Source organism: Pseudorca crassidens, chromosome 18, assembly GCF_039906515.1.
Source record: "Pseudorca crassidens isolate mPseCra1 chromosome 18, mPseCra1.hap1, whole genome shotgun sequence".
Taxonomy (NCBI): domain Eukaryota; kingdom Metazoa; phylum Chordata; class Mammalia; order Artiodactyla; family Delphinidae; genus Pseudorca; species Pseudorca crassidens.
Window position 1 is genome coordinate 29,239,166 of NC_090313.1, and position 19,789 is coordinate 29,258,954.

The 19,789-nt window shown below is 37.6% G+C and overlaps 1 protein-coding gene across 11 annotated transcripts in view; it reads left to right on the plus strand.

Moving 5' to 3' along the window:
- Positions 1-19,789, plus strand: part of MYCBP2 (MYC binding protein 2) — a 272,923-nt gene that overhangs the window by 107,656 nt on the left and 145,478 nt on the right. For all 11 annotated transcript variants that reach the window (XM_067713398.1, XM_067713403.1, XM_067713399.1 and 8 more), the window contains 5 exons: positions 1,029-1,110; positions 8,691-8,808; positions 14,387-14,591; positions 15,244-15,397; positions 19,451-19,623. In XM_067713398.1, the coding sequence (XP_067569499.1) occupies positions 1,029-1,110; positions 8,691-8,808; positions 14,387-14,591; positions 15,244-15,397; positions 19,451-19,623 (732 nt within the window). The remainder of the gene's footprint in view (positions 1-1,028; positions 1,111-8,690; positions 8,809-14,386; positions 14,592-15,243; positions 15,398-19,450; positions 19,624-19,789) is intronic.

Sequence of the window (19,789 nt, forward strand, 5' to 3'; positions counted from 1 at the left end):
TCAGAACCATTCTTTTTTTTTTTTAGATTCCATATATATGTGTTAGCATACAGTATTTGTTTTTCCCTTTCTGACGTACTTCACTCTGGATGACAGACTCTAGGTCCATCCACCTCACTACAAATAGTTCAATTTTGTTTCTTTTTATGGCTGAGTAATATTCCATTGTATACATGTGCTACATCTTCTTTACCCGTTCATCTGTCGATGGACACTTAGGTTGCTTCCATGTCCTGGCTATTGTAAATAGTGCTGCAATGAACATTGTGGTACATGTAGAGATCTGACTTCTAATCTGTCTTCTGATGGACTTATTTTATAATTCAGTTCATGAAATTCCTGAAGGTAAAATAATCCCTGAAGTCCCTTTGAACTCTACAGTTCTGTGATTTTTATAATCTGGTCACAAACTTTGTTACTGTTCAGTGAGAGATGTGCGTCAACAAATTTCTATATTTTTTTAAAAAGTAGAAATTTCAATTCCTAGTAAATAATTAACATTTGGATTTATAGCTTAGGTTGTACTCTTCAACCTAAACATAAAAAATGTTACATTCTTTCTTTTGATACTCAATATATTTCCTTATTTGATAAGACATTGACAAATACTAAAGTTCTGACAGACACATTGATGTTGTACATATCTGTGCAGAGCTCAAACCCATCTACCTATATAATTATCCTAGATATGAGTGAACATTTTGTATGTAGTTATTCATTATAAAAAGACTTTACAGTTGACCCAAACCAATGTTTTATTAAATATTAATGTTATTAAATGGCATTTATAAGAATTTTAAAGTGTACATTATGAAAACATTATACGTTTTTATAACCTACAAAAATATTTTACAGAACTGAAATTGTATTTATTTCTCATTAAATATAAATTTGTCGATGCTTCACTTGCCTACTTTTAATGGCTCTACTAATTTTAAACAGTGAAAATTGCACTGCCTTCAGTATAGTTGTGATGGAAATATGAAATGCATACAATGAAAAAATAAAGCTCTGGATTTTGGTTTCAGTGGTTTTAATGGAGAATGGCGATGTCTACACATTTGGGTACGGGCAGCATGGGCAGCTCGGACATGGAGATGTCAATTCCAGGTACTTTAACTTTTTGTGGGAAGATGCTGAGTGTGTTTTTTTTTCTCTTTCTTCTTTCCTTTCTTTCCTTTTTTCTTTCTAAATATATATTTCTACACTTGAAAAAGTATTTATACCAGTGTTTTGCAAACTGTGGCCCATAAATTATTGGTTATTCTTGATTTTGTGGTTGAGTGCTTTTGTGGGGATAGATGATTTTGTAGTTTCGGGAGAAAAATTGATTTACATTTTATACATTTAAAATGTAAGAGTGATTATGATTATCATGAGATCTTACTGCATTCTTAAGAATTAATATCTTTTTAAAGGCTGTTCATGGCAATGGATAAGACAGTGACTATCCCCAAATGGCATTTTAACAGATCAGCAATAGATTTATTCATATTCCTTGATGTTATCGTTTTTAAATTTTGGTCTAATATTAACATGAAGTCATTGAAGCTTTTTCATAATTTTCAGACAAAATCTAATGGTCACTGAGAGAAACTGTTTTGACTTATCCAGAATAGTGAAGAACTAATTGTGGTAGAGACTACTAGACATTTTTAATATCCATTCTTCCCTACTTCATTTGGTAATAGAGTTTTAGTTGGTGACATGACCATGAAGCCAGAGACTTCATTTTCCCACCTCCATTGCAGCAAGATATGGCCGAGTAAACTAAAGTGAGATGTGCAGCTTTGGGATCATGCTGTTAAAGGGGAGGGGGATACCCTTCCATTTCTCCCTCTTCCCTCCCAGCTTGCTGCCTGGAGTCCATGCCTGGCGGCAGGAGCTGGAAAAGTCATCATAGCGATCATAAGTTGGAAACTATGTATTGAGAATGGCAGAGCCACAAGATAGAAATAGTCTGGGTCCCCGACACCATGGAAGTGCCACATCAGCTCCTTATAATTGGGTGCTTAGCTGAAAGAGAAATAAACTTCTGTCTTCTTTAATTCCCTGTTACTTGGCTTTCATTACAGCAGCTGATTCCATTTCTGCTTAATACAGTGAGAGTGCTTTTGGTCAAAAGTATAGAAAAATCCATCTTTGTTAGCTCAGGTCTTCCAAGAAGAAGATGCTAAGATACGATTAGATGTGCAAAGGGTCTATTGGTAGAAAACTGCTGTGAAAGATAAAAGGGAAAAGAGTAGGAATAGGCCCGATGTAGATCTGACCCCTGTGAAAGGAAAGAAGGAGGAAGAATGGGGTAGGAAGAGTTAGGTTACAGTGCAGTTCTGATTGAGTTTTAGCCAGGCCAGTGGGGTGCCCTCAAGCCAAGGTTGCCTTTGGCAGAGTCCCAAATTGGGCAGGATGGGCCAGCACGCATACCTTCACAGTGCTCAGTCCCAGGCTGGTAGCTTCCCAGGGGAAGAATGGCCTCGTGGACCCAAAGGAACAGCATCTGAGGCTGTTAGTCATTTATGTTCCCTGCAGCAGGTGGTCTTCAAGATCTGAGTGGTCTACGTGTGTGGCTGCCCCACCACTGAAACCAGGTTTATTTATAAGTCTGGGGATATATAGGGCAGCTTCAGGCTAGACTTGACTCACCAATTCAGTTTACCTCAGAACCTCCTTTCTTTTTGTCTCTCTATTCTTGCCTGATTCTTCCTATAGTCACAAGATACCTGCCAGAAGCAATTGGAACTATATGGTTTCTCATTCACATACAGTGAATCACTCCAGTCATTAAATAAAATCCATAATTTTCACTTTATTCTGAAATCACTTCATTACTGTGGCAGGGATGATGCCATTTACATGGTAAAGACCAGTGATTCTTAATCCTGCCTGCACAGTAGAATTACTTGGGGAACTTGAAAAATGCCATGCCTGGACCCTAAATCTAGACTTTTTACGAGGTGTGTGTTGGGAGATGGGCGTTGGGGGTGGGAGATGGAGGCAGCAAGGGTTGGATAGGATGCCAGCATCAGTTCTTTCCTAAAAGCTCTCCACAGTCTACTGTGCATCCGGGATTAAGAAACGCTATCCATCCCTAAAAGGCAGGGTCAGGTCCATTTGCAGTGCACAGAAAATGAAGGTGAAAGGAGTGTCCTTAGTTACTTCGATGACCGTTGTTATTGATGAAAAGAGATGATTTGAGACACCATTGAGTTGAACTTCTCACTAAAAACACAAGTGCAACATACGTTTGACACTTGTTAACATGTTTATAAAACTATCACAATCTTAAGGACAACTATTGTGCTTGGAAAGAGAGCAAAAGGTCTTTGACAGATTACTGTATCAGATGTCACCAGGTATGGCATTTGTATGTCGGACATTGGGAATTTCAGAATATCAGTGGCTTTGCAGGGTTGAGCAATTACTGTCACAGGTATTAGAAGGCAGCAGGTACTTTGCGTCGCAATTGAACAACATCACTCATATGCAGAGACTGAGACAGGGCTTGTAATATGCATGGAGAAGAATTTGGAAACTTTTTGTTCTGTTTCTCATGGAAGACTCGTGACACAGAAGAGAATTTATTATTATCATCATCATCACCATTATTGCTGCTGTTATTTAGCTGGAGATTATTTTGTGAGTCATGACATAACCTGGGAAAGGTGCATTACAGTTAGACATGATGGAGCATCAGTCACGTGTGCCGCAAGGGGGCCACTTTCTCACAAATCAGACTCTGTACTTGTATATCACTCCACAGAAAAGATTTAGCAAATATATGTGCTTCCTGGTCTTGACTGAGTGGGAGGGAAATAGTGGAAATCATATCTATAATCAAATCACAGCCCTAAGGTGCCTGCACAGTGTGAAGAACGAACAGCGTAAGCACAAGTCCTGCCACCCCACGTTGAGGTGTAACGGCTGAAGAACGGGAAGGATCTCAAGGCAGCTTTTAAGTGAAGAGGCTGCTATTACCTAAAAGCATTGCCTCCTGGTCCTGATGGTCAGCCAGGGGGCATCATACCTTGACTTGCAGTGACTCGCTCAGGTGACAGTATCATGGCAATATGCTAAGTATTTTTAATAGTTTCGAATATATCTTCATGAAGTGGGATAGCTTCTAATGTTGAAAATTAAATAATTAGGGTTTTTTAAGGAGATTAAACTCTGGTGGGATTTCTTTGAACCGCCCAAAGTTGTTCTTTTCCAGCATGTGAATTTTCACTCCTGGTTCCATTGATTGAGTTGTAACTGGAAGGCTGATTCCATGGTGGTGGGGAGCTCCAGGCTGGGTAATGCAGTGAAATAACGCCTACACACTGTGCCTAGTGGATTAAACGGAAACCAGCCAGAACCGTCTGTGCCGTGAACACTCCGGTTACCCTGTTTGTCTGGATCTGTCTGGGACTTGGAAGGCAGGAGTCAGGAACTGTTATGAATTCCAAAAGGAATTGACCATGTGTATGGAGGAACAGTCCCCGGAGGAACAAAGCCTCAATAGCATACATATTAACTAACTACCACGAAGCAAAACATTTATAGATATTTAGTTGAAATAAAGTTGGAAGGTACTTTTTTTTTAAGTTTCTAGTAATCAAGCACTTTAACTGAAATTTATTGTATAGCACACATTAATAATGTGTGATTAATGTAAGATAAATATTGTAATGTGCATGTGCTAAAGGTAGAAACGTGTTATTGGTATTCTCTTTATTTAATGCAGTGTCTTGCCAGGATGACTGAGTCTGATTATATCACTTGGTGCCCATGTTACCTTGACCACATTACTTAACTTTCCTGTGTCTCAGTTTCTTCCTTTTGAATGGGAATAAGTATCTTTCTCTCAGAAGGTTGTTGTTCAGTGAGATGATAGGTGTTTTTTACTTAGCACAGGGCCTAGCCTGTAGTGAATGCTCAGTAAATGTTGGCTGTTACTGTTGCTGCTTTTAAAAGTGAATGTCAAAAAGCTTCTGAGGGCTGTAATACATTCACTTATGACATGAGTCTACCAACCCTCTTTTTCGTTTATTTTCTTCAGTATGCTCTTAAATCCCTGAATTCCAAATTCTTTTACTCTTTTCAGTAAACTTAAACCTGGATGTTGGGAAAGGGACTATAGTGTTTAGATGCTTTTATTCTCCTTTTTTCAGTAGAATTTGGATAATTCTTATAATGTTTCTGAGTTTCATCTTTTTCTTGCTGTATCCTCCTTCTGCATTAATATGCTACACAGTCATGGTGTCTGGAACCATTTAGACAAGGTTCGTATCTTTGATTCATCTCTTACCAGCTATGTGACTGATTTACTAAGCCTTAGTTTAAATGTCCCATAGCATTGTTAAAGAATTAATATAGTGTCTGTAAAATGCCTGGCATGCATACACATACACATATAATTTTTGTTTTCTGTTCTTCCTGTGTTTACCAAATAATTTAATAAATGGGCTCTAGTATCATGAAAAGAGTTTATTAGAAGAATTGCCACTAACTCTGGGAGAATTCTTTTTAAAGGGCTTCAGATCTACCCATAGAGTTATTTTGATAACCAGTGGTACATTTTATTTGAAAATGCTTTGTAAACTGCAGACAAGTAAACAGTTTTAGGTACTGTTTACTTGTCTGCAGTTTAATCCTTTGTTTGAATCCTTTGTTTGAATCGAACTGGACATTTCTGTGAGGACATTAGTTTGCCATACAGCCCTTTGACCTGGTAATTGTTTATTGCCAAAGCTCCCAGTACCTCAGATTTGAGAACCACTTAACTTTCACTGCTGTTCCTAGCCATATTATTGTATCCTCAAGTACAAACTACTCTTTTGAGGCAGGGCCATTCTGCTCTCCTCCCCTTTGGTTACTACCTACCTGTGTTTTAGTCACTGCCTTTCATTCACTGAAAATTTAGTATCTGGCTCACAGTGTTTTCCCAATCTGAGTCTTGTCACACACTCATGAATGGTCCCATACAATACAGTTACCTTGACACCGTGAGTTAGATCTAGTGAACTTTACTTCCACATTCATGGTGGTCATTCCCAGGACCCATTATGAATCTAGCATAGCTCCAACTCTGAATTTTTAAGTTTAAACAACCCATGATCTGATGACAATTTCTTCTTCTGTTACTTAGCATTACTTTACTTGGTCTTTGACTTTATCAGTACTTCATTCTCTAGAGCCCTCTACTTTCTTAGTGTCTATCGCCTGTTTCAGTTTTTTTCCGACCCACGTTAGAGACTGTCATTCATTCTCTTCACCTGTACTCTTACCATTATCCTCAGTTTTCTCACCCTCTTGGGTCTTGATGCTAAGGCATGGCAAAACTTCAGGCGTGAATCGGTCTACCTATATTTTCTATGTCTAACTTAGGCTTCCGGAAGAAAATAAATCACCATACTTATACAGATTGTTATGATTTGTAGATTGGACCAATCCTTCTACAATAGGCAGTGATCCTCCTGGTTTGTAGTTTTGAACTGTTTGATTTAAGACCTTTTGAGAATGTGATGAAAGACATAGGCTGTCTCTTCAGAAAACAGACATAAGAATATACACTTAAAAGTTGGCTTCCAGATTTAGAAGATTCACAGATCTCCTGAAGTTCACTTTCAGACTTCCTAGAAGTCATTTGGATCTGGGTTAAAAACTTCTGGTCTAGGTTTTTATTTTTTCCATTCACCACCGTACCCTTTCCGTAATCTTTAAATTCTCTCCTCACCCATTTCCTCTTCCTCTCAGCACATGACCTCTGTTCACATCACAGCAAAAATAAAAACATTAGGTGGGAAATTCTTCAGTCCAGCAACTCTGCCAACCTGCCTGCGTCCATTACTACTTCTTTCCTCCTTCTTCATGTTACACTGAAAGAGGGGCCTGTTCTTGTCTATGCTGTGAAACCTCTGCCTTTTCCATAGGGATCCAGTTCTGTTTCTTGTCTCCCCTCTGAACCATATGTCCTTATCTTTACTCTTTTAAACTTCTGCAAATTCTTAAAAAGGACAGAGCTTCCCCTTCAGCTCCATTTTCCCTCTAGCTGTTGGTTCTCCTTTTTCCCTTTTGTGCTGAGGTTTTTGAAGGGATTTTGCATTAGTCTCTGACCCCACTGTTAACTCTTCCTTTGCTACATAGTGTTGTGCCTACTCCACCAAAGAGACTTCCTTCTTGCAAAATCAGGTGGTCATTTGTATCTGTCTCTAGAGCATTCAGCATGTACATTATTTCCCTATTCTTGAAATGACTGTCTACGTACCACATTTTTCCAGAGTTCATTCTTTGTTATGTCCTAGATTTTATGAGCTCTTCTTCTTCCTCTGTCCATACCTAAATGTTAGAGAGACTTACAATGAAAACTATCTTTTCTCTCTTCGTCTTCCTAGCTGTCATTCATTCTCATAGCTTAAGTGAATGTTACCACCATCTACCTTGTTACTTAAGCAGAAAACCTTCATTGCCCCATGTCAGTCATTGCCGGAGTCTAGTCAGTTCTGTTCCTTACAGAGCAGTCAAATCCATTCATTCCTTTCAGTCCACACTGTTCCTATTTCAGGCCTCCACCATAACTCACCCAGATTATTGTGACATCTTCTTAACTAGGTTTCCAGCTGCTAGTCTTGCCTCTTCCCAGTTCATTTTTCATTGCAGCCTGAATAATCATTTAAAAACATATGTAATTTAAAAAAATTTAAAGTATTATAATTACATTGTCTCAAAAACAGAGCTCTCCTATTATGTGTGGACTCTTTCTGTAGTGTGATTATTCTCATTATAGATGATGATTACTGAAAGTGGTAAATAAAGTGATATAGGGATGGTTACAAGGATAGATACGATGAATACGGGGATACCATTTATCATAATAGTTACCATTTATTAATTGTTAACTGTGTACCAGACACTGATCCAAGCCCTTGACATATGTGAGCTTCTTTATTGTTCATAGGAACCCTATGGGGTAAATACTGTTTAATATTATCTCCATGTAATAGAAGAGAAAACTGAAATACAAAAAGGACGAGTAACTTGTTCAAAGTCATGGTACATTGCTACTGCGTGGTGGAGCCAGGATTCACATGCAGGCAGTCTACATCTAGAGCCTGAGCTTGTAGCCACTGCTGCGGTGCCTCTCATGATACTGTATTCTAATTCATTAACTACTGTATATGTTAAAATCTAAAATTACCGTTCAGTGAAAAAATGGTAGAAAAGAAGACATAAAAATAATTGACAGTTCAGTGGAAAAAAGTAGAAAATAAGACATAAATTTAATTGTTTTGTATGGTTCTTAGATTGAATTCCTGCTAAATCAGCTCATGATTTTTATTTCATCTGACAAATATTTATAGAGCGCTCTAACTTGCCATTCACTATATAAGGTAACATTTTTTTTTCTTTTAAAACAAAGGTAGCACCAGTCTTTCAGAAAAAATAAAAATTATGTGTCCATAGTTAGGGTAATAAACTCAAGAAATCTTTTTAATAATCTCCTTAAAGTCAGTGATTATGTCTTTTTCATCTTTGTGTACCTAACGCATAGGATAGAGACAGGCATATAGTACCTAAGTAAGTGTTTGCTGAATATTCTTATTAGTGCCTTTTATCTCTTCTACTTTTTATTGCATTGTTTATTGTTTTTTATTTCAGTTGGGTCTTGTAAGAAATTGACTTAATTTTTTTTTTTTTTTTTTTTAACCTAGGGGATGTCCCACTCTTGTTCAAGCATTGCCAGGCCCTAGCACACAAGTTACTGCAGGCAGCAACCACACGGCAGTACTTTTAATGGATGGACAGGTCTTCACATTTGGAAGTTTTTCTGTAAGAAATTTTTTAAGCATTAATAATATTGCATTGTACCGTTGCCTTGCAATTTGTCTACGTTAGCTATTTTTTCTGGTTTCAGTGAAATTCTTGTATTATAATTATTGCATATGCATATTTCCTGTCTCCACATCCAACATACACGAAACCTAACAGACTTTGCTTTGAAATGATTTTCTTTTGTAGTGTAGCATTAGAATTTATTAAATTTAACAGCTGTGTTAGAATACTGGACATGTTTATTCCAGGTCAGAATCTGTTAAGCATTCAGTAGAGCTAATTCTGTCACTGAAAACTTATTTCCCAACAGTTTGTAAAGAATCATTTTTCTTAACATGTAGAATTATTTTTATTTTAGAACTTTTTAAAGGCCTGGTTCTCTTGGTAGATTTGTTTAGAGTTATAGTTTAGTTTTTCCTCTCCCTCTCTGTGTCTCTCTCTGTCTGTTTGCCTGTCTGTTTTGCTCTTTCTCTTTTTTGCCAAAGCTTGAAAAGAGTGAAGATGCTCTGAGAATTTTGTATAGTTTGGGCATAGTAGAGCTCAAGGAAAAGCTTAATAAGACTGTGCTAATAAACCTGTACCATCTGTGATGTGGGTAACTATTCAGAACCCTCTAACCTAAGTCTCTGGGATGTAATTTGCAACTCTTGATTTTTTTTAAATGTAAATGTGAACTTAAAAAAAATCTCTTACTTGGAAATGATTTTAAGCTTACAGAAAGTTTCCCAAAAATAAGAGTAGTACATAGAGCGCCCATATATTCTTGAATCAGATTCACCTATTGGTAACATTTTGATCCGTTTGCTTTATCATTTGTATATTCATGCTCTCATTCTCTCATGTACTCTGTATGCATGTGTGTATAAAACTTTTTTTTTCTTGTCCTTTAAGAATAACTTGCACACATTATGATCCTTTACTCCTTAAATAGTTTGTGTTTTGTCAGTTGATCCGGTAATTCTTTTCTGGCATTTTTCCCCTCCAGTCTAGGATCAGGCATTGTATTTATTTCTCATGTCTCTTTAGTCTCCTTTAATCTGTAACATTTTCGCTCCTTTTCTTTGTTTATTATGACATTGACATTTTTGAAGAATATGGTACTTCTTTTTTTTAACAAAAGGTTCCTTATTTTTGTTTCTCTAATATTTCCTCATGTTTAGATTCAGGTTGTGCGTTCCAGACTAAAATACCATGTAAGTGACATCGTGTCCTTCTCAGGGAATCACATTTGGAGGCACAGAATGCCCACCTGCCCTTCACTGGTGATGTAAATTTTGATCACCTGTAAAATTTTGTTTGATTTCACTACCGCAGAGTTAGAATTTTTTCACTTGAAACTAATAAGCAGTCTTTGGGTTGACACTGTTAAGTTTTAAGATACCTGCTTCTCTTCAGGATTTCTAGATTTCGCGTCTGTTGATTGTTCTTGCCTGAGCCAGTTTTTACTATAATGGCTGCAAAAATGATGATTTTTTCCAACCCCAGCACCTCCTCACATTTACCTGTCAGCCCTTTGCGTTTTACTCTAAGCAAGAGCCCATTTAATATTTGTTTGTTTACCTGTCTACTTATTATTGGTGTAGACACATTTCTCTTTTTTCGTCATTACTGTACTTAATTATTTGGGTGCTTATATTGTCTCAGATTTCGCCAGTGGGAGTCCCTTCATGCTGACTTCTGTGTTCTGGTGACATGCCTCTTTGTTTTTTTGAGTACTTCCTTACTTCCTGGCATAACAAGTTGTTCCAGGCTTATCTGTATGAGTCCTAGAATCAGCTATTTCTCTAAAAAACCTAGGTTGTTTTTAGTGGGGAATAGTACTAGACACCAGCTGAGCACTAGGTGTATTCATTGCATCCCCAGTACACATCTGTGTGCATATATACATACATACGTATATTTTAGAAATAATAAGTCTGCACTGATACCTCTTAATTCCAGCCCATTCCCATAGGGTTCTTTCTTACCTTGTCTCATTCCATGTTTATGTCCCTTCTTCCACAGTAAGAATCCTGGATCCCAACAATATCAATACATTTATTTCTCATTCACTCAGTCCTAAACTATGTCTGAAATAGTTTTATATTTGCTTTGCCCACACTACTGTAAAAACAAACTCCCTAAAAAGAGTTCAGGATTTGTTTATCACTCTTGTTTCTGCCCTCCTCTCCCCCGCTCTCGCCCCCTCTCGCCTGTGTCCTACCCCAAGACCGAAGGTATAGATTCAGATACTGTGTTCATAAGTTACTTGGATTCTTTCTTCCCACCCCCTTTCAGTGGGATTATGTTATTCCTTTGGAATAGAGTTGGGTTCATTTGTTTTAGTTTTCTTTTTCTTTAAATTTTATTTAATATGGATAAAAATAGGTAGAACTAGCAGATTCTTTGTAAAGGGTGACAACAGCCAAGGATCACCTTCCTTCCCTTGTTCCTGAAAACGGGCCCTTTTACCGGTTACACTTTGTCTCACCCTGTCCTGGGACAGGGGTTCATCTCCGTAAAGTGAGTAAGATCTGATCTCGGGTGGGGGAGAAAGAGGGATGACCTTTCAGCATGGAGATAACTTTGGCCTTGAACAGTGAATGAGGCTCCAGAGGAATGCCAAAGGTAGGGCAGAAAGGGGACGAATTAAAGGACTGTCACTGAGTGGGGTTCCTCTTTTCCCTCTTGTAACAGTCTTCCTGGCCCTTTGTAGGAAGACATTGGTTTAACTGCTGTTCCCTACCATGTCCTGCCGACTTGGAGCTCTCAGACCTCCAAGGAGAGTGGTTTGTGGTCCAGTGCGCTGTTTCAGTTTGCTTTTAAGTTTAAGGGTCCCTCCTCCCACATCCTTAGATGGAGTTTTATTTTTTGAATGTGTAGAACCTTAACATGTTTCCAAAAGTTAAGTTACACAAAAATGGTATACTCACCCAAGTGTCGTTCCCTCCCCCATCTCTGGCATCCCTACTTCCCACCCCTTCACGCCGTGCTTGTAGGTTATGAAGTTCATTGTTTTCCAGTTTCTCCTTCCTGTGTTTATTTTTTTAAAGATTAATACGTAAATAACCACACACACCATCTATCTATATCTGCATTGATATAGGTATAAATATGGTATGTATATATATACATATATATAATTATTTCCCCATCTTTGTTTTTCAAAATGTAGCATTTTATATATGCTCTTCGGTACTTTGTCTTTACACTTTACTGTATCTCCTAGAAATCATTCCTCATCAGTTCATAGAGATCTTCCCAATTCGTATTTTACATCTGCATAGTACAATTGTGTATATATCTTGTAGTTTATTAAATCAATTTCTTGTGCTTGGAATAAGAAGTATTTTCTAATATTTTGCAACAATAACAATGAATATTGTTAGAGGTGTGCCTTTGAGGTAAATTTTTCGCAGTAAGGTTGCTGGGTCGAAGGCTAATGCCTGTGTAGTTTCGTGAGATAGTAACGATTCCCCTCTATTTTGCATCTCACCAGCAGTGTCCGAGAGTGCCTGTTTCTCCACAGCCTTGCCAGCAGCATGTGTTGTCCCTCATACCTTTTAATTTGTGTCAGCCTGATGGGTGAGCAATCGTCCTGCGTACTTTGAAGCCTTTTTCCTGTGGCTGGCACTGTGAACCTTCGAGCCCTTGCCTGTTATCTGGCATTTTCACGCAGAGGTTCAGGTTTTCCCTTGGGGGATGATTTCACCAGTTCTTCCCTCTGTTCCCTTCTTGAGCCTCCCCTTCTGTGCCCGGCACCTTACCTCCACCCTCTGGTTTCAGGCACCTTAAAAGTCCTGAGGTCCATTATTTCCTGATACTGCTGAAGGCTTGAGTCATGTGTGGTTTTCTTTGCTCTGTGTGGATTTTTTATTTATTTATTTATTTACTTATTTAATTTTGGCTGAGTTGGGTCTTCAGTGCTGCGCAGGGGTTTTCTCTAGCTGCGGCGAGCGGGGGCTGCTCTTTGTTGCGGTGCGCGGGCTTCTCATTGCGGTGGCTTCTCGTCATGGAGCATGGGCTCTAGGCACGTGGGCTTCAGTAGTTGTGGCACGTGGGCTCAGTAGTTGTGGCTTGCGGGCTCTAGAGCGCAGGCTCAGTAGTTGTGGCGCATGGGCTTAGTTGCTCCGTGGCATGTGGGATCTTCCCGGACCAGGGCTCGAACCCACATCCCCTGCATTGGCAGGCAGATTCTTAACCACTGCGCTACCAGAGAAGCCCTCTCTGTGTGAATTTTGTTGTTTTGGAGGGAATGTGAATGGTAATGTTTAGAATCAGACAATCATCATTGTCCTCTAGTCCCAGAAACTGTAGCTGTGAACCTCTGTGTATTTAAATGTGGCTTATTTATAACCACGTTCTGAATCCCATGGGGCCTGTCCAGGCAGCTATCATATTTTTAGACTGCTTTTCTTCACATTAGTTGGTTGATAGGGGAATAGATATTTATTTCAGTAGTCAATGAAAAATATAATTAGTTTCTTTTCCTCCAAAAGCATAATAATACCCCTCAATATGACGTACACATCTTTATGCTGTTGTTGTTGTTTTGTCAAAACATAAGGATCTTGAAAGAAGCTGAGATAAACATTGAAATTTCTTGGCTGCTTCTCTAATCCTGTGCTTGCCACTTTTCCCTCCATTGGTTCAACCCAGGGATTGATGTTCTGTTGCTTTTGCAGTCAGTTTGTGGCTGTGTTTGTTTGCAGTGTTCCTGGCTCCCTTATGCTCTGGGTGTTTTGCCGTGATTTCCCGTTCCCGTTACTTGTAGTGAACCCTGGCTGCCGTGGTGCAGCATTGTCTGCCTTCCAGGGGGTTGTGGAAGGGGAATGCTAGGAGAGAGAGCGAGCTCCTGAGCCACGGGTGGGTGAATATTTCCCAATCCAACATTAACATTCTTTTACAGCTACTCGCTTAGTAGTGAGAAACTTCCTATTACTCTTACCAAACAGGTACCTAGAGACAGCCATACTTTTTAAGTGAGTTCACAGTTACTTACTTAAGACATCATAATGATTCTGCTGTCTATCTTGAAAAATAAGTGAAATAACTTACTAACACATGATCATGTGAAAAATATATAATTTCCTAATTGTATTCACAGTGGCAGTATTCATTATTTTGGCCTTTTACCCAAATATTTTTAGACTCTGTGAGTTCGAGAGTGACATTTTATGGTACCGTCAACTTAAAGTAGCAAAGTGATTTTTTAAATGAACAATTTGTATTACCAATTTTTTAACATATTGTGTATTTATTATACTTTTCATTTAAATGTTGGTAAAGACAATCACAGTATTTCAGGGAGATTTCTTACATGGAGAAATATTTCAACTGTATTATTATTTTTTTAATCATGTACTATGTGGTTTATTAGGGGGAGAATTCCTAAGAATAACAGAAATTATTTTACTCCTTTGTAAATGTTTGGTCCAAATTTCATATGAATTTCATTTATTAAAAAATATAGCTAACAACTGATGAAGAATAACGTCTCACAGAGCTATTTTTGTCTACTGTTTCCTTAACTTTATAAAATATTATAAATTGTTTATCCAGTATTATTGTTAATACGATTTATTTAATCTTTTAGAAAGGACAACTGGGTAGACCAATTTTGGATGTGCCATATTGGAATGCAAAACCAGCTCCCATGCCTAACATTGGATCAAAATATGGAAGAAAAGCTACCTGGATAGGTGCAAGTGGGGACCAGACTTTCTTACGAATTGATGAAGCACTTATTAATTCTCATGTGCTCGCTACATCAGAAATTTTTGCCAGTAAACACATCATAGGTAATACCCCAAACAAGCAAATGTCCCTCCAAAATAGCCTTGATAGTAAACGGTCATCTTTCCCTATTACGAGATGTAGTCCTGTAGCTTTTTGTTTTCTTCTGTTTGAAGTAGTTTAAAAGAAGCTTCTAAGTGTCTATGTTTATACATATCTATGTGCTGGAAGAATGAAATAATTAGGAAAGTAGAAACCAAAGTACTTATAAGCTAGAGAGTGGTGGAAATATGAGCTAAATTGTAGTGGTATAAATCCTATACAGTGTATTGGAAAGAGGAATTTTTCTGTGTTGGTTCTTGTCAAGTAAATGATGGAAATTAGTTTTATGGAAGGTTACATAAGTCAAACTTTGACGTTTCATCGAGACCAAGGTGTCAATTTATACTTGTGTCCATGATACCATGAATAATTATATAATAGAGTAGTATTGTGTAGAAATTAAGGGCATGTGTTGTGGACTTAGACAGCCTGAGATTTTAGTCCAAATTCTGCTACTTAAAGGTTTTTACTTACTTAAATCCCTCAGTCTCAGTGTCTTCTTCTGTAAAATGGAGATAGTAATAATACTTACCTTATAGGAAATGCTTATCTTATAAGTTGGGGGAATATAAAAAGGTAATGCATCTTTAAAATATATAAATACTTTTTCCTAAGGCTTGGTACCTGCTTCTATATCAGAACCTCCTCCATTTAAGTGTCTTCTGATAAATAAAGTGGATGGGAGTTGTAAAACGTTTAATGACTCTGAACAAGAGGATCTGCAAGGATTTGGTGTGTGTCTTGATCCTGTGTATGATGTCATTTGGAGGTAAGCTTCTGTGTTTATAAAATAGAGTAATAAATAAGTTTGGATCAAATTGTACTTTTGTGGAATATAAAAGTCATGTATAGGCAGACTTTTCATAGATGAGAACTCTCCTATTTAACTGTTAACTACACTTCTATCACAGTGACTCTTGGGGACCTTCACTCTTGCTACCTTTAGTGTAGTGGTTCAAAGCATGAATTCTGAGCCAGACTGCCTAGGTTTATCCCAGCTGCACACGTTGCTTTCTGTGTCGCTGTGGACAAGTTACTTTGACTCTGTGTGCCTTACTTTTGTCATTTATAAAATAGGTATAATAATGGTACCTTATAGGCTGTTATGAGAACTTAGGGTAGAGGCGCATAGTAGGTGCTGTAGAAGGCTTTGCTACTCTCATTATAATAAGAAATTTTACTCTCAAGGGTTCTCTTGTTAATTATTTTTAGTCTGTCAGCATTCTTGTCTGTATTGTATAGAATTCACTCTATTTCCTGGTCCCGTAAATATCTAATCATTACCAGCTATGTAGAAGAAATTATGCCAAAGACAATACAGAATAAATATGATCAATGAGCTTGCCCTTTAGGAATGTATGTAACAAAATCCCCATATTGGTAGAGAAATATACAGGGTTATCGAACTCTGGAAATTATAAAAATGTAGAGATGGATACAGGTACACAGGCGATTCAAGAAATTATATTGTAACTTGTTTAAAATTTATTATGGTGCTTTATATACATAATGAGTAAAGGAAAGAATTATCCTCAGATTTGTAGCTTTGAATGCTAATAGGGGGTGTATACTGCCCTTACCAGAGTGGCTCATCACAGGACTTAACCATTTTTTCCCCCTTGCGTTGTTTATTTGGCCAGCCTTAGTAGGAATCCAGGTAAGTTGAGAGGTTGAAGTGGCATGAGTGAGGAGGGGGAAGACTTCCTCTGTCTTCTTTATTCTGCCCATTCCTGCTTTCATTTCTACCAGCCATCCAAGTCTTAAAAGGCCATGTTTTCTATCAATCCTGAGGCCTGATTCCTAGTGAAGGAATTATAGTGCTTCCCAGGTTGCTCACAAGCTTGCTATCTCACTTGGGCGTTTTGTGGGAAGACTTGGAGGCCAGAACTGAGTTGAGTAGTGCTTTTAGATCTCCGTAGCAGCAATATACAGGGTAGATTAGATAACAAGAGACTAGAGGTGAGTAGTCTTATAGTGATTCTTATGAAGACATGAGATACTGAGAACCAGAATTAGAGTGGTCACAGTGGAACGGAGGGGATAGAGAAACAAATGATGTAAAAATAGAATTATCCTCAACTATTTACTGATTGGAAGTCAATGTACAAGAGACTTAGTTACCAAAGAGCAAGCTCTGGTTTGGACCTAGGTTTAAATTGATGTTTGATTTTCTATGATCCTTACATGTTTTATTTTTAAATGAAGTAAATTTGCATTAACAAAATAAAGTAAAAACTGGCAGTATGGAATTAGTTTCTGGATACATTTACTAAATTAGAAATGCATTCTCTAAATTAGAGAGAACAGTAGAAGTAGATTCTAACATTAGAATCGTTTCCCTGGGGTCTTAACAGAACTCCAAAGTGCTGTATCCGATTACTTGAACCTTGCCTTTTTCCCATGTGGTAGCAGTGGGGACAGATGATCTCAAATGCTTGCCAGGTCCTTGATCATTTACCCTTTATTCTAAAACAGAGATTAAAAGATGAAGGACAGTCTCCTCCTGTGTTTGAGTAAAACAGCTGGAAGGTGGAGAGTTTGTTCCTTTATCCTGACTTCTGGCTGCTTTGTGTCCTTTGTGTTTTTCAGTAGGGTATGTGCATTTTACAGCTATCACAGACATTGCAGATTCAGTATCAGCTTACTTTGACTTTCCTTCCGGCCTGAGTCTGCCTCCTTTTGTATTCTTAACGATAACTTCTCCTGAACAATTAGAAACTTTTAACATTTGAAAAGAGCAGATAAATGTTAATAGCAATTTTATTTCCCATGTCAAAATTTACAAAACTAACACATGAATCTGTGTTATTTTTTAAAAAGCAAAGCAAAAATACAAACAGGAAAAATGATGTGGTCCTTCTCCAAATCTTTTTCTTCCCCCGTACCAAATCCCACTAACCTTCGCTATGGGTCACAAGTATTAGGTTTGGTTTATATTGTTTGATACCTTTTTTTTTTTTTTTTTGCGGTACGCGGGCCTCTCACTGTTGTGGCCTCTCCCCCGTTGCGGAGCACAGGCTCGGGACGCGCAGGCTCAGCGGCCATGGCTCACGGGCCTAGCCGCTCCGCGGCATGTGGGATCTTCCGGGACCGGGGCACGAACCCTTGTCCCCTGCATTGGCAGGCGGACTCTCAACCACTGTGCCACCAGGGAAGCCCTGTTTGATACCTTTTAAAATGCATGTATTTTGTTTTTTATATCAATAAGACTACAAGTATCACTTAGATTGATAGATTAAATTAAAAAGCAATAAACCAATAATATTAATGCTACTAATTATAGCAGCTATTTTCATAGAATTTACTCTGTGTGAAGTATTATTTTTAAGTGTTTTTTAAAAATAATTTAAATTTTTTTAATTGTGGTGGAAATAACATAAAATTTAACATCTTAACCATTTTTAAGTGTACAATTCCGTAGCATTAAATATAGTCACATTGTTGAACAGCATCTCTCCAGAACATTTTCATTTTGTAAAACTTAAACTTATGCAAAGAACAGCTCATTTCTCCCTCCCTCTCACTCCTGGCAACCACCGTTCTACTTTCTGTTCCTTTGCATTTGCCTACTTTAGATATATATATAAGTGAAATCATGCATAGTTTGTCATTTTGTGACTAGCTTGTTTCACTTAGCATAATGTCTTCAAGGTTCATTCTTTTTTTTTTTTTTTTTTAAGCTGAATGGTATTTCATTGTATGTTTCTACCACATTTTCTTTATCCCTTCATCCATCGAAGGATGTTTGGGTTGCTTCCACCTCTTGGCTATTGTGGATAATGCTGCTATGAACATGGGTGTGCAAATATCTCTTCAAGATCCTGCTTTCAGTTCTTTTGGATATGTACCCAAAGTGGGATTGCTGGATATAAGTGCTTTTATATTTAGTAAATTTGGATCATCAAGTGCCATTGATTGAGAAGACCAGACTTAAATAATATACTATTTTGATACAAACATTTGAAAAATCATAAAGAAAAGCAAGAAAATAATCTTTTGAAATTCAAGATAATCGTTACCTTTGAAAGGAAAAGGAAAGGAATTGAGTTGGGAGGGAGACACAGAGTACTTAATAGATAATGGTAGTGTTCTTTTTACTAGTGTATATTGTGTCATTATTCTTCATACTTTATTTTGAAAATATTTTGTTACTTTTCCTTTGTGTGTACTCGATAGTTGATAAAAACAACTCTTCCAAAAAGAATTTATAGAATAAAAGAGGTAAAGAAGTGGAAACTGCTTTTTGAGAATTTTGTTATGAAAGAGATAAAAGGAATGAGATAATGGCAGGAGGGCATTGTGGGTCCCTCACGGTTTTTGTGACTGCTTTACTGTTTATTAGTAAAATTCAGCATCTGCATACATTCCATTTGTGCTTCCTTCCTAAGAACAGCATTCCATGTGCTTTGCCCACTTTCGATATGGGATTGATGATCTCTTACTGGCTTGCGGGAGCTCTTCTACGTTATGGATATTGCAGTTTTGTCTCATGTGTTTGTTTCATGTATTTTCTTTTGACTTATCTTTTGTCTATACACTTTTTTATGGAGTTTTTGCTGTACAAAAGCTTTACATTTGTAAGTACACATTATACTTCTAAGTATACTGTTGCTCTGTTATTCATGAAATGTGGTCTATATTACTGTTTTGTTCAAATTATTTCATTTATAGTGACATAGTCACTTTATTTATATCTTTAGCTCAGATATGGAAAGTCATGAGCTACGTTTTGTCCTGTTTAAGCTGGCCGTATTCCTCTCTTTTTATTGTCAATTATACTTCACAGGTTTTATTATACTGTAATTATTCTCTTTCTTGAAAGGTTTCGACCAAACACTAGAGAACTATGGTGTTACAATGCAGTGGTTGCTGATGCCCGACTTCCCTCTGCAGCAGACATGCAGTCCCGATGTAGTATTCTAAGTCCTGAACTTGCCTTACCAACGGGATCAAGGGCTCTCACCACCCGGTCTCATGCAGCTTTGCACATTCTAGGTAGGGTTGGTATTTGATGATCAGCTAATTTTCATTAATGTGTGCTGAGGATTTTTTTTTAAGAGTATTTAAATTTGTATATCATTCTGTCATGTTTGTTAAACAGTAATGCGCTAGGTGCAAAATAAGTTAAATCCTCTAATTTTAAGAGGTTTACCCTACAGAA